General features: G+C 51.0%; 1 protein-coding gene across 2 annotated transcripts; it reads left to right on the plus strand.

Moving 5' to 3' along the window:
- Positions 1-7,934: 7,934 nt before the first annotated feature.
- On the plus strand, positions 7,935-15,109 carry LOC106800682 (L-amino-acid oxidase-like). Of its 2 annotated transcripts, XM_014781771.2 has the most exons (6): positions 7,935-8,162; positions 8,387-8,499; positions 9,727-9,928; positions 10,368-10,436; positions 12,388-12,521; positions 13,755-15,109. In XM_014781771.2, the coding sequence occupies exons 1-6, from the start codon at positions 7,935-7,937 to the stop codon at positions 14,584-14,586; spliced, it is 1,578 nt and encodes a 525-aa protein (XP_014637257.1). In that variant the 3' UTR covers positions 14,587-15,109. The 2 variants fall into 2 exon arrangements, 1 of the variants encoding a protein (XP_014637257.1); XR_015555062.1 differs by lacking the exons at positions 7,935-8,162; positions 8,387-8,499; positions 9,727-9,928; positions 12,388-12,521 and having other exon boundaries at positions 10,077-10,436; positions 13,755-13,856.
- The last annotated feature ends 407 nt before the right edge of the window (positions 15,110-15,516 follow it).

The raw sequence follows: 15,516 nt of genomic DNA on the forward strand, positions 1-15,516 counted from the left end.
GACAGGCCCCCCCAGGACAGACTCCCCAGGACAAGCTCCCCTAGCACAAGCTGGAGGTCTTTTTTTTTTTTAATAATTTTTTATTTATTTATTTTTCCCCAAAGCCCCAGTAGATACTTGTATGTCGTAGTTGCACAGCCTTCTAGTTGCTGTATGTGGGACACGGCCTCAGCATGGCCGGAGAAGCGGTGCGTCGGTGCGCGCCCGGAATCCGAACCCGGGCCGCCAGCAGTGGAGCGCGTGCACTTAACCACTAAGCCATGGGGCCGGCCCAATTTTTTTTTTTTTTTTTTGGAGGTCTTGCCAGACCTTCCCTTGGCCAATGTCTCCACATCCAGACAGCCTGAGTATTCCCCTCTCTCCTGGCTCTGAGTAGATTGGGCTACAGGTCTAGGCTGCTTGATCTGGCAGGGCCCCCAGCAGAGCTTGCCACCCATCAAGGCACAAGTGCCTGGAAGAGTGGCAGCCCCAGCCCACATAGTCAGGTCCTGGCACTCGGAACACGGGTCCCAAGACACACCTGGCAGGCCCAGTCCCCACGTTCCTGAAAGGGTGTCCAGTTCACAGGCTAGAGGTTCCTGGGGCAGTCCTGCTCTGGCAGCCCACCACCCACCATTGAGAGCTGATCTGCTCGCTGGGCCTCAGGTGCGTGCGTGTGTGTGGTGTTTGTGTGTACATTTGTGTAGCCAGTATAGCACCAGGGCTTGAGCCAGATGTTGGTCAAGTTTCTTCCAGTCTGTGGCCCTGCGGTAGTTCCCCCCAGGAGGCACTGCACAATGAGTCCTCAGAAGCCAGGCAGAGCGGGACTCACCCTCAACTCAGACATATGCATGCGAGGTAGTCAGGCCTTCTTAGCAAGTGTCGACTTCCTTGAGCCTTGGTTTCATCAAGAAATAGCGTAATAAGAAGACCTGCCAGTAGGCACGTGGCTGAGGAGTGAGTGAAGTAACATCAGAGCTGGACTAGCAGAAGTGATGTCAAACCCACACCCTGAGCCCTGGCAACACAGGGGCATGCCCCAAAAAAGGACAAGGGCTCCCCAACAATTCTGTATGGGATATTTTTTAAGCACAAACAAAAATCAGAACTTTGTTGAACTTTCTTCTATTGGAGTTTGGCAACGCTTTACTGAGAATTTTGCTTATCAGTGCTTAGGCTTCGAAGGCTGTATTTGAAGCCATGCAGACAGAAGCCACGCAGGTAGGGTGTAGGACAGGGAGGTTCTCAGCAGATGTCAGCCCCAATCCCTTTCAGCCTCACACCTGACTTTTCCTCTGAGCTTCAGCCCCTGTCCAGCTCTCCCCATGCCCTGTGCCCACTTCTCTTTCTCCAGAGTGCTTTTCATCACTTGACATACTGTATAGTTATCTTGTTGATTTGCTCTCTCCCCCACTATTATCTCCCTCTCTCCTTTTTTTTTTAACCAGGAAAAAAGCAATTTTAATTTTAGCACGTGGGTAGTTTTTTATGATTTAGAATTTATTTTTAAATTTTTACTAAGATATAATTTATATATAGTACAGTGCAGATATCTTAATTGATATAGTTTTAATTCAGTATTTATACACTCGAGTGACCACCACCTAGATGAAGATATAAAACATTTCCATCATCCCAGAATGTTGTCCTGTGCTCCTTTCCAGGCAATACCCTCAAGAGGTAATCCCTACTGTCACTTTAACCCCATTGGTTAGTTCTGCCTGTTCTTAAACATCATGTAAATGAAATGATACAGTACGTATCCTTTGGTTTCTTTTGCTCAACTTATGTCAGTGAGATTCATCCATGTTGTGGTATCCTATCAGTGGTTAGTTTTGTATTGTTTGTTTAACCGCTTTTTATCTTCTGCTGGGTAGTATTGTATGAACATACACTTCATATATATTGTTTGTTCATGTGGGTTCAAGTTTAGGGCCGTTATGAACCTCCTTGTCTATGTCTTTGGTGGACATATGTACTCAACTGTGGGTCTAAATCACTATATCAAGGAGTGGACTTTCCAGATCATAGCGTATATATACGTGTAGCATAAGTAGATTGTGACAATTTTCCAAAGTGATTGTACTAAGCTACACACCCGCCAACACTGAATGAGAGTTCCAATTGCTCCACGTGCTGGCCAGCACTTCCTACTGTCAGTCTTTTGATGTTAGCCATTCTCTAATGGCTAAGCATTGTGAAAAGGACTCTCATGGGGGTTTTAATCTGCATTTCCCTGATGACTAATGGTGATGCCCACCATTTGCAGAACTTCTCATGGAAATTCTGTGTATTTTGTTCCCTAAGGGACTCCAAGCACCTGGACTCCAAGTACCTGGTCCATATAGGGCGTTCAGTAAAGATGTGCTGAATGAATGAATGATAAAGGAATAAACAAATGAATAAGTTCCATCAGAATAAGACATGGCTGGGCTTACTCTCACCCCTTGATTGGGGGTCCATAGCTGGTGTATTAAATTTAAGAATATCCAGATTGTGACCTGCTGAATGAAGATGCACAAGCCACCAACACAGGCTTGGCAGGTAGCTCCCTCAACATCTGAGCTCCCACTTTGGGGAAGGGAAAACCCCAGGGTCATTTTGATTGAAGGCACAGTTTCAATACACTCCCACAAAGGAAATAGAGTCACAAGATTTACTACTCAAATCCTAGAAGCTGGGTGGGTGCAATGAGCCAGGGAAAGGGAAGTCTTCTGTCCCAGGTATGAGCCAGCAGCAGATAGAGAACAGGGTAGAAAGCACCTATTAATTATAATGTGGTTGGGGCAGAGGTCACTAACTTTTCACTGGCTCAACTGTAAGTGGTTATTTTAAAAGGTGCCCTGGGAAAAGCAAAGCAGGAACTTGCGCAGGAATCCAAAACTCAGATCCTTATATAAATGTCCAGACTCAGGGTATGAGCAGGGTTGTCATACTGTAAAATGCCTAAGCAGCAACTCAGAAAAACAAAAGTTATTTTTCTCATCACATCCCTAGCTGGCACTATGCCTATTTCCAAAGACCTCCAGCACTTTGAAGTTCTGTCTCCTCTGGTTACTGTGTATGTGGCTGGTGGTGGAGTTGGGGCACTTTGGCAGGTGATTAGAAAGATCTGAAACAGGATGCCGGCATCCCTCCTGAACAGCTTGGCTAGCACATTGCTGAATGCTGCCAAGCTTGAGGAAGCCCCTGATGGCTCTGGGTTGCAGAAAGTGAGGCTGTTGTGCCAGGAGCGGATGTGGACACATTTACACACTTACTCTCGCTCATCAACCTCTAGTTCCTCTCCAGGCCAGCCTGCACCTAGCCTCCATGCTCCCCCACCATGCCCCTAGAAACTCCAAACCCTTACCACCCAGCAAAGGGCGGGACAGAGGAGGGTGACATTTCCCAGAATCAGAGGGCTGTAGGGAGTAAAGCAGGCTTAAGTCCTGGAAGCAGGAGGTGTGCATGGAGAAGAAAAATGTTCTTGGAAGCTGGATGAGGAAGTGTGGGGCTCACATCCAGAATTAAACCCGGGGTGGAGAAATCTGTCCTGAACATCCTAAAGCACAGGAGAAGGGAGTGAGATGGGGATTCCCATGGGAGGAGCCAAGTCTCAGAAGAGGTGAAAGGAAGAGCAAGAACATTGCCTGAATTCAGAAAAGCAGGTGTGTCATCGTCCCCTGGCCTCACTGCTGGCTGAGATGGATGCACAGCCCCACATCTCATTCCTGCATTCATTGACAGAGTATTCTTTGAGCACCACTGCATGCCTGGCACTCCATTAGGCATCCTATTTAAGAAGCAAGTGCCCTGATATCATTCAGTTCACAGCCCCGCAGAGTATATGAAAGCATAATCATGCAAAAATAGAGATTTAGTAGAGAGGAGGGCAACGTACCCCAGGATCCAGGGGAGTTTAAATCAAGGGGCTGCCATATCCTGACTTTCATTTAGAACCATCACTCTGGTGGTAGCCAAGGGAGAGAAGGGGCTGACAGGGAAAGGCCAGAGGCAGTGACCTTTGTGGGGAGAGTGGAGAGAGCACCTAGGCCAGGTGAGGGAGGGAGTCTTAGTGCAGAAGGGGTGAGGGCTGGTGTGAGAGTGTAACTGAGCAAAAAGGGGCCCGTTCTGCCCACCTCAATCCAGTGCCAATAAATTGCAAATGAGTCAGTGGTTGAGAAAGGAAAATTTATACAATTAGCTAGCAGAATCAGAAGATGGTGGACTAGTGTCCTGAAGAACCATCTTAAAGTCATATAGACTCTTGAGGCAGTTATACAAGGGAAATGGGCATGGAAGGAGGGGGTTAGGGATATCGATCATCTGGTGTGACGAACTTCAAGGCATCTCATTATCTCTTTCTTCTGTCATTTGGGGCGGGTACCAACACAGAGTTTTTCTTTCTGGAGGTCAGCATGTTCCTGGGGAACTCAGAGAACAAAGTTATCCTTATCACAGCTGGGAGATACATGTGAGCAAGAGTCATAGAACTAGCAGATCACATATTTTGCAAAACTGAGAGGTGCTTTAACTATCTAGGCTACGTGCAGGCTAGAGTGCATTCTCAGAGACTAGTGAGTCAGGACCACAGTTACAATATTGCTTCCTTTCCCTGAGATGGCTTCCCTCATGCTAACCTAAGATCTAGCTGTTACAAGAGACCCTGGGGAGGCAGAGCTGAGGGGGCTAGAAACCCTGGATGCGGAGATTCAGGGAAGGAGGACTCAAATCTACTTCTGGGTTTCTAGCCAAGGAAACTAGCGAGGCAAGGATCCACTGGACCCAGGTAGGGGGAGGCAAGAAGGAGCAGGTCTGGAAGCAAGTGGAGAACGGGAGAGCACTGGATTCCACCTGCTAACCCACCACCACCAGCCTCCCCTCTCCAGGGCCTCCTCCCCACCAGACCTTCAGAGTTGGATATAATCAAAGGGGGAGCTGGGAAGTTCAGAGGTAGGAGAGAATACATCTCCTGACTCTGCCCACATCTCTCAGACAGACCTCAGATGCCAGCAGGACCAGCCTGTTAAAACAAGCTCTCTCCTTGAGGACCCAAGAACCATGTCTGTGAGTGGCCAGTGGCCATGACTCCAGGCTGGGACTCTCCCATACCCTACCCCTGGGCCTAGGGTGACCCTGCTTTCCAAACCAATAATGGAGACATATCATCTGACACGTGTGTTTTGGAGGGGAGAAAGGGACAGAATTTCTTGAAGATGAAGATTTAGGATGTGTGGTTTCCATATCCACTCCTCACTTATTTATTCATTTATTCATTCATCCAGCAAATAGTCACTAAGTGTCACTAATGGAGCCGCAGCTGTGCCAGGCGTGGGCAAAACCAGGGTGGACAAGGCAGACCCGGTCCTTGACTTGAGGGGCAGGCATCTGGGCTGCTCAGCAGTGCCACCTTCCACACACACGCACACCCAAGACAGGATGCAGTGATTCTTTAAGGCAGTGGTTCATTAGCTCAGGAATGTAAAGGGTGGTTGGAGGGGCAGAGGGCTGTGGGTCTGGTGTGGACTCTGCTCTGCAAGTAATGAATACCTGTGCATTACCAGGGCCAACTTAGGCTCCCTGGGTCTGATTTCTTCTCTGTGAAATCAAAGGCCATATTGGGTTGTTTTGACAGACCTTGGACTCAAAGGTGCTTTGTTCTTCTTTCCCCTTAGCTAAGGAAGAGCCCTCCACACTGATGAGCTAACTTTCCAGGGCTGGGCAGCAGATGGGAGGGTATGAGTAACTGGATGCAAATCTGTTCCACCCAAAGCACTTGTGTTTCCTGGAAGGCTCAGCCATGCATCTTCTGGTTTCTTTAAGGGTTGAGCAATATGCTGGAAATGCTCACAATTTCAAACACCATTTGCTAGCAATACACCTCTGTGGTTAAAATACAAACATCACAAAGGGGCGAGGAGAAAAAGGGACAAGGCTTATGACTTTAGGATGGGTCAGATACCACTTTCTTGCTTTGAGGAAGGAGAGAAGGGATAAGCCCCACTCCTGTTCCCTGAAAAAAGAAGAGGTAGATGAATTCAGAGGGTGGAGAAAGGCTGTATTCTGAAGTGTGTGTGCATGTGGTAAAAGGAATTAGAGAGCCAGATACAGGAGTTCTCAGAGGGAGGCTGGAGAAGCACGGGAAGCCCCCAGGAGAGCTGCCAGGGACAGGGCAAATGTAGACTACAGGACAGAGAGAAACAGTCTGGGCTGGGCACTGCCCCCAAGACTGGAATCTGTGATGAAATGCAGATACCAGAGGGGGGTATCACAGGAGGGCCCGAAGTGTCTGTCCATTCGTCCTTCCTTTCCTCTGTCCATCCATCTACTTATTTATTTGTCCACCCATCTTTTCATCCATCTACCTGTCCACCTGTCCATCCCTCCACCCCTACCTTCCACAAATGTTTTGAGTGACCACTATGAGCCAAGATCTGTGTAGAAGGGATTGATTTCTGGTCCAAAATGGAAAAGACAAGAGATTGAGCAACACTCTTACATCTTACTCTGTGTGGGAATTGAAGGGATTGCAGCAAACTGCTGACGGTGATGAGTGGAATGGGGTGGGAGAGTGAGGCAGGAGAGGTACAAATGATTTGTCCCTCTGTGTTTTCTTTTTCTGAATGCCACCATACTATCTCAGTCATAAACGAAGGGGAAAAGGTGGCCTGAATTAAACATAAATCCTGAGATTGGAATCAAGAGTACATCCACACACTGCCTGTGGGGATACACATAAAAAGTGAATACACATTTTTTAAAGGTGTGGGGGAAGTGAGTCTGACCTGAGAGCGCTGGACCAGAACCAGCCCCTCTCTTCTCCTCTGCTATGGGGAAAGATGCAGAGGGAAACACGGTGACAGACTGTATTAGTCTGCTCAGGCTGCCAAAACAAAATACCACAGACTGGGTGGCTTAACAAACACAAATTCATTTCTCACAGTTCTGGAGGCTGGAAGTCCAAGATCTAGCTGTCAGCAGAGTTGGTTCCTCCTGAGGCCTCTCTCCTTGCTTGTACATGGCTGCCTTCTCGCTGTGTCCTCACGTGGCCTTTCCTCTGTGCCCACATCCCTGGTGTCTCTCTGTGAGTCCAAATTTTCTCTTCTTATAAGGACACCAGTCAGATTGCATAGGGCCCACCCTAACAGCCTCATTTTAACTTAATCACCTCTTTAAAGGCCCTATCTCCAAACATAGTCACATTCTGAGGTAGTGGGGTTAGGATTTCAACACATGAATTTTGGGGAGATACAATTCAGCCCATAACACAATTAACAGCTTCAACAATAACAACAATAAGAAAATGACAATCACATAATGCATACTTTTCATCGGCTCCTAGAAGGAACCTATGACACTTCCCTCCCAGGGGCTGAGCCAGAATGGGTGCCAAGCTGCCCTGTGCTAGGCAGGTGTAGAAATGCAGGCTCACAGTCTGGCAAACTCTTTAACCTTGATGAACCTTGGTTATCTCTGGGAAATGACCTCAGAATGTCTCTCTGGAGCTTAGGAAGCTGCTGGCCTGCCATGCACATCTCAGAGACTGTTGGGACTATTAAACAATACCTTTATACTCTTTATCCTCACCCTATCCTTCCAGGGCCACGGTGAATCAGGTCCTCTCACTGCAACAAACATTCTATCAACCCCAAGGGGGGAATGGGGCACTCAATGTGGTGGGCAGGTCCACTCCACTCATCCCCCATTTGGCTGAGGGCAGTCCAGCTGGCCCAGCCTGCATCATTCCTTGAGTGGGAGCTGCGAGGGAGCAGCACTGACAAGTGGGGAGAAAGAGGGAAGCTTGACAGGCCCTGTGACTAACGCATCCTCTGACTGGGAAGGAAGTCGGGAGCTCGGGCGTGCTGGGATGTTGCATCACAGGTCTAGCAATATAAACACTCCTCAAAGCAAGTGTTAAGACCAGCAGGACTTCTTGATCCCTAGCCATTTGCCTGACTGCCATCTCCACAGCCATGTGCCCAGGCTGGCTGGCCCTCGCCTTCCTGTCCATGCTCGGCCCGAGTACCCAGGCCTTCAACAGCCAGCTTGTCAAGTGCTTTGAGGACCCCCAGTATGAAGAGCTGGTGCGGCTGGCCCAAGACGGGCTGGGGCAGACGGCAGAAAGGAAACAGGTAGTGGTGATTGGGGCAGGTGTGGCCGGGCTCACCGCTGCCAAGACCCTGCAGGATGCTGGCCACCAGGTACATGATAGGGGACTTGGGAGAGAGAGAAGTGGGCAGCCTCAGAGAGCTGGGGCAGGTGGCTGGGTCTAGGGCTCTAGGCAGGAGTAGAAATACAGGGAGAGATGGGTGATCTGATCCAATAACAGAGGGATACGTGGGGAAGAGGCAGGAGGGCCGTGAGAGCTGTGCCAGGAAAGGATGTGGCTGCCTTCATTGAGGCCAGGAAAGGGCTGTCTTTCTAGGTGACTGTCTTAGAGGCCTCAGGGCGTGTGGGTGGCAGAATAGAGACCTACAGACTACCCGGAGCACAGTGGTATGCAGAGCTGGGCGCCATGAGGATCCCTGCCAACCACAGGTAAGCTTAGGAGAAGTAGGGGGTGGGTGAGGAAGGCCAGGGTGTGGACAGCTGTCTCATTTGTACCCTTGGGATTTTAATTTATGGAGGTGATGAGTAGCCACAGAGAAGCTAATGCCAGTGAAAAAAGAATTTATTACTTACATTTCCAGAGAGAAGGGAACACTCCATGTTGAACAGGGCCCCTGGGATGCACTGGGATGGTCAGGAGGCAGAAGACAGGAGCGAGGGGAAGTCATAGAACACGGCCTTTATTGGGGTTTCCAAGGAAAAGGCAAGGCAGGGCAGAGTGAACAGCTTAGGTCTGGCTAGTTTGACTAACTATGGTGGGCTTCGGCCCATATGAGTGGTCTCTAGTTGCCTGGTGCCCGGCCCTCGATGATTTAGGGCAGGAGAAACATTGGTTTGGTATGGATGGGGTCATGGCCTTGGATCAGCCAGTCTGCATAGGAAAGGAGAGTTCTAGGCAAGCTGACCAGCAGGAGAGAGGTAAACACTTTGGTGATGGTTCGGCCCTGTAATTAATGGACGCCCAATAGGCAGAATCTAAGAACATACAGTTAGAACACACTGTTGGAACAGCAGTCAGCACCAGGGCCAAGAGGGACAGCCACGAGTGGGAGTCCTTTCCCGGAAGCCAGGGGTGCTGGATCTGCCCCAACTCATTCCAGTGGCTCCAGACCTATCCCAGAACCTCTCTGAGCTTCAATGTTTTAATCTACCCTAGCTCTGGGCATAACGGCTCCTGCCCTGCCTGCCTAAAAGGCCACGTGGAGGAGCCCAAAAGACAATTGAGATGGAAGAGCACCTTGAGAAATCAAAAGTTACCTGCTAGCTTTGCTAAGGATGGGAATAATCAGGGTCCTTCGAGGAAGGTGTGGTGTCTGGTGAGAGCCAGGGGATGGGGGATCGGGGATCAGGAACTAGCACCAGGCATCCTCATGGAGTGCCATCCTGAAGGGGGACTCTGCCCATGGAGCGAGCAGGGGTGCAGAGAACGCTGCCTGGAGGCTGGGGACGGATGAACATGGCCTCCAGGGAGGATGAACCCAGAAGACACTCCATGGCCCTGCCACCATTAGCACAGTGAGGGAGAGGCCTGGTGTCCTGTCTTTGGATAGAGGCCGGGGTGGCCCCTCTGAATCCGTGGGGAGCAGGGAATGAACCCCGGGAGCAGGGAGGGCTAGCAGCTTCCTTGTCCCTGCTGAGCCTTGCCTTACTCCACAGGCTCTCTCGTGAGCTCATCAGGAAGCTTGGGCTGAAGCTCAATCAGTTCTACGTCTCCAACAACCAGACCTGGGTGATGGTCAACGGGGTGCGGCGGCGCACGGGGGAGGTGGAGGCCGACCCCCGCCTGCTGGGCTATCGAGTCAGGGCTGACGAGGAGAGGAAGACGGCAGAACAGCTCTTCCACGAGTCACTGCGGAAGGTGAGCGGGGCGGAGCATATACATGCCCCGCCCTCGGACCGCGCCCAGCCTCACTCAGCAGCTCATTGGGTCCAGGTTCTCCGGCCACGCCCACGCCGTTGACAGTGGCCTCGGAGGCCTACAGAAACGTGCCCAACACCGGACAAGGGGGTGGACTTCCCACCTCCCGTACTTCCAGGCTGACCGCGGAGCCCTGGCCCCTACGTTTACACATCCAGTAGTCTGTCTAATAGGGGAGGTGAAGTTTCCGCCATCGGGACGCTCAGACTAGCTGCAGCACGCAGTCCTGGAATCCAGGACGCCTATAAAGCAAGGCTGGGAACCACACACAAGTGGAAGCAAGCGAGCCGCAGCATGGGGGCTGGACTGTGCTCAGGCGAAGGCCCGCGTGGGGCGGAGTTTGGTTCTCACCGAGCGCCCCTCCTTCCTCCGTGCCCAGGTGGTGGAGGAGCTGAAAACCAGTAGCTGCAGCCAGGTGCTGGAGAAGTACGACTCCTTCTCTACCAAGGTCAGTCCCGAGTCCCCCTTCTAGAGGCCCACACCCCACCCTGTCACGGCTCCGCGGAAGCCACGGCAGGACTACTTGCCCACTTCCCAGCTTGTAGCAGGAGAAGCCAAGTTAACCCTTGACCCACCGTCCCCAGCCGGCAGCCAGAGGGCGCTTGAGCAAGATCTTGTGGCTCAGGGCTGCCGGAGAGGAAAAAGGAGTCCTTCCTCGCCCCTCTACGGCGGCCTCTTACAATTTCTTACTCCGTCAAGCGCACACTCAGGGCCTTGACTGGCTGTTCCCTCTGCCTGGAACGCTCTTCCTGCATATGTCCACATAGCTTGCCTCTCACCTTCTTCAGGTCATAGCTCAAACGTCCTTTTTGAATTGCGGTCCCCCCCTTTCCAGCCTGGCACCCTCCTAACTTCCTTTCCCTTGCAGTATTTTCCACCACAACACTTATCACACTGTAATTTTACTTGTTTAATTTGTTTATGGTCTGTTTCACCTGCTAGAATGTAAGCTCCTGGGGGGCAAGAGAGGGTGGGGGTGGATGGAGCAGAAAAAGGGAAGGAAGGGAGGAAGGAAGGAGGGAGGGAGGACAGATGCAGGGCTTGATAATAAGGCAAACTAGAGAAGGTTGCCAGTGCCTCCCCCAATGCCCTACACAACCCACTCACAGAGGCAGAGAGCCCACCAACCTCTCTTGGTCCTGGTTGTCCACACTGTAGGTCTTATTTGTTTTTTCTTTGTGAGGAAGATCAGCCCTGAGCTAACATCCATGCCAATCCTCCTCTTTTTGCTGAGGAAGACTGGCCCTGAGCTAACATCTATTGCCAATCCTCCTTTTTTTCCCCCCTTTTTCTCCCTAAGGCCCCAGTAGGTAGTTGTATGTCATAGTTGCACATCCTTCTAGTTGCTGTATGTGGGACGCCACCTCAGCATGGCTGGACAAGCGGTGCGTCAGTGCGCGCCCGGGATCCGAACCCGGGCCACCAGTAACAGAGCTTGCGCACTTAACTGCTAAGCCACGGGCTGGCCCCCCACGCTGTAGGTCTTATAGTCCAATGTGTCTCCAAGAACTTTTTGGTGATGTTTTTCCTGGGATGGTGGGGCCCTGTAGTCTTGTCTCTGGTTTAAACTAGCACGTTTGATAGAGGCGTTTTGCCCAGGTTAACACTAGGCTGGCTGTGCTCTGCCATCCTGGCAGCTTGTAACAGGCTTGCTCCCCAAGTGCCCAGCCTCTAGGGCTGCCTGCACTGGTGACAAGTGGACCAACTCAGCCCTGGACACCCCTTAGACCTATGCAGATGGACAGTTGGCACCCTAACTGATGAATACCCCCTAGCCAGCTCTGTTGTGTCCACTCTGGCCTTGCCTGAGAGAAGGAAGCAGCAGTGAAGCATGGGGCACATTCTTGGCCAATGGGCACACCAGAAGCAGAACCTCAGGGTCATTTGCTGGTGGGCTGGTCTGGACTGCCACATGGTGGTTAGGGCAGAGTGAGAAAAAAATACTCAGTACCCAGATTTCTTCCCACTCATCATAAGGGCCTAGACCTTACAGGGCAGGTCAGCAAAGCCAGACTGGGATCAACACACTTGCAGGTAGACGTGAAGACTGGGCCTCGTTTCCCCATCTGTAAAACGGGAGTGATAAGCTACTTCTTAGCATTATATATGAGGACTATACAAGTGAAAGGCTCATAAGAAGGTGTGTACATGGGAAATGGCACTAAGTGTTAGCTGTTTTCCCGTTATTACGACCAGCGAGAGCAATTTGAGCACTGTCATAGCCCAGTGTGCCAGTCAGACCCTTGGCAGCCCCCAGGGGCCTGGCTGATTGTGCACCTACCATTCCACCATGTCCAATTCTGTTCCTCGCTGTCCCTGGGCAGGAATCAAGGGCTCTCACGTCTGTTCCCAGACATTCTGACCCCCCTACCTTCTCTCTCTGCACTCGGTCGGTGCAGGAATACCTGATCAAGGTGGGGAACCTGAGCCGTGGGGCTGTACAGATGATCGGGGACCTGCTGAACACAGATGCTGGCTACTACCAGGCCTTCATGGAGACCCTGCGTGGCATCATCCTCTTCCAGGAGCCCTGGTGGGAAGTGGGGCAGGGAGGTGGGAAAATGGGCATAGGTTAGCCAGTTACTAACCAGGTCAGCGATAGACAGAAAGACAGATTAGATAAATCAGGTGGAAAATTCCAAAAGAAATGGGGAAGAGGGTTTTCCAGACTCCAGTGAGCCTCAGAATCACCAGGGGGCTTATAAACACAGGTGACTGGGCCCCACTCTGAGTCCCTGATTTAGTAGATCTGGGCTGGAGCCTCAGAATGCTTGTTTCTGACATGTTCCCAAGGCCACTGCTGTTTTCTGTCTGGGAGCCCCACTTTGAGACCCTCTACTAAGAAGCAGTCACATCAGGAGGGTACAGGCCTGCTTTGCTGTGGGCCTCACCTCTCCTGTTACATAGACAGGTGCCCTTACAGTGGGCACTTGCTGTCTTTCAGCCCAGGAAGATATATCAGGGGTGTTAACTCCAGACCTCAGCCACCAAACCCCTGGCTGCTGTTCAAGTGGTCTGGGGGCTACAAAGATAAAGTCAACTAGGATTTACTCTCCCTTGGGGTTCTATTACCCGACTCCAAAAAAAGCAGGCTGCAGACATTTACAAGAGGGCAACAGACGCTGCGAGCCCTCAGTGGCTGAGGGGAGTGGCTTAATTATTTGAGCATCCAGGCTTCTTCTTTTCCCTGTAGGATCTTCTCCCTTCCTTCCAGAATTTTTATTCAGGGTAAATCCATTTAAATTCAAGGGAAAGACTGTCTTAAAGGGAAAATGGAAGGAATAGGGGGACCTTAAGGAAGGCCAAATGGAGGATCTTAATGCGTTGAGGGTCACTCTGTGTTGGGCTCTCTCCAAGGGCATTCTGGAAGGGGTTGAGAGGGTCTGTAAGAACCCTGGGTTCTTGTTGGCCCCATAGCCAAGAGTCCTGCATGGAGATGACCGCCCAAGGGGGCAGGAGGGGAGTGTCTGAGAGCCAGCATGATTCAGCTTCAAGACTGGAGTTCTGGCAAGGGGCTATACTCGCCCAGGAAGGATACGTTTTCTGATTTGTCATCCCAAAGTGGCGCCATTCTCTAGTTCCCTGGTGCTACGGGCCACCCTGCCTGGCATGGCTTCCTTCTGCCAATAACTTATCTCCCTCGCACACAGGGCCAGAGCAGGTCTGTTAGACGGCTCAGCCTCTGTCCAGTCTAAATGGCCCAACTTCTGTATGGCCTTGTCCATCAACCTACTTCCCTTTCCCTCCTTTGCCTGCTCCCTCTCAGGATCCATGAAATCACTGGGGGCTTTGACCAGCTCCCCCAGGCCCTGCATGCTGCCCTCTTGCCAGGGACAGTCTGGCTCCACTCACCAGTGGAAGAGGTAGAGACAAACGGAGACCGAGTCCACATCACCTACCGGACGCCAAACCCACTGCGGCCCAGGGCACGTCTGACCGGTGATTATGTGATCGTGGCCACCACGGCTAAGGCTGCTCGGCTCCTCCATTTTCAGCCACCTCTGTCCCAGGGCAAGGAGGATGCACTGCGATCAGTCCACTACAACAGCGCCACCAAAGTAATTCTGGCCTGCACGCAGCGTTTCTGGGAACATGAAGGCATCTTTGGCGGCAAGTCCAGCACCGACCGGCCTTCCCGCTTCGTCTACTATCCCAGCCACATCTTCCCCAATGGCACAGGGGTCATCCTGGCCTCCTATACCCTTGACGACGACTCCTCTTTCTTCAATGCCCTGGACCACGCCCAGGCAGTTGATGTCGTCCTGGACGACCTGGCCGCAGTCCATGACCGCCCCAAGGAGGAGCTGCGGACGCTGTGCCCCTACTCTGTGGTAAAGCGCTGGAGCCAGGACCCCTATGCCATGGGTGGCTTCGCCTTCTTCACTCCCTACCAATATGTGGACTATGCCCGGGAACTCTGTAAACCGGAAGGGCGGGTCCACTTCGCTGGGGAGCACACCAGCCTGCCCCATGGCTGGATTGACACTGCCATCAAATCAGGGCTCAGGGTGGCACGGAGCATCCAAGAGTCTGCAGACTTGGCTTTGACAAAGGGCCCCAGATACTCAAAGGAGCCCCACTCCAAAATTGAGCTATAGCCAACTTCATGGCACCCGGAAATTGGAGTGATTCGAGTCACCAAGAAAAGACTCAAAATCCACTATCTCACTTTATCTCCACCTTTTCCCAAAGAAGCCAGACCAAGAGGTGCCACATAAGGCCAAAGAATGTAGTCCCTCTAATATTTGGCCACCCATGACCTTGGATTTATTAGCATTGTCTCAATGACAACATGTGATGTAGTGATTAAAACAATAAAGCATTCATTGAGTATAAGGCTATCACTAAGCGTTGTATCTACATTCTGGGTAGCATCTGAATAATTATAGAATTGAGTGCTGAGGGCTAGGGAGGGCTTTGACTTCCAAGGATCTTATCTGGGGTCCTTGGCTCCTCTATTATTCCTGTGATTTGAGTCTAGCCCTAGCTCCCCTCCCCATCTCCACTCCTCCATCTCCCATGACTGTGAATTTTAAGAGAAGTTGGGAACTTAGGTTCTTAGATGGAGGCAGCTGTGTGGCCAGCAACATGCTCAATGCTTTTCCATGTTATTAAAGCAACCCCCAGTGTACATATTCTAATATTACTTCATTTTACAGATAAGAAAAACTGATTCTCCAAGAGGTTAAATAACTTGCCTGAGGTCACAAATGAGGTCCAGAGGAGTCAACACCTGTCATCTAACCCCAAATCCTCTTGCTTCTTCTATGCTCAGTGGCTCTGTCTTATTCTTTTTTGTGTTCCTGAAATAATTAGTGATTCACTTTGGAGACATTCAGCAATGAATATGTTGAACGTTTGAATAAATAGAAGTTCTCAGAATGCACAAGGTCAAGGCTACATGATCTGCCCCCCATCCCTTTCCTGTGCCCCTGGATCATCTTTGCCTGGCAGCCCTGAGGGGTGAGGAGATAGATAGATGGAGTCAATACTGAAGAGAACTTTCAGACAAACAGATGCATGAGATC

This window comes from Ceratotherium simum, chromosome 18 (assembly GCF_057802395.1).
Source record: "Ceratotherium simum simum isolate JZ-2026a chromosome 18, ASM5780239v1, whole genome shotgun sequence".
In the NCBI taxonomy this organism is placed as follows: Eukaryota; Metazoa; Chordata; class Mammalia; order Perissodactyla; family Rhinocerotidae; genus Ceratotherium; species Ceratotherium simum.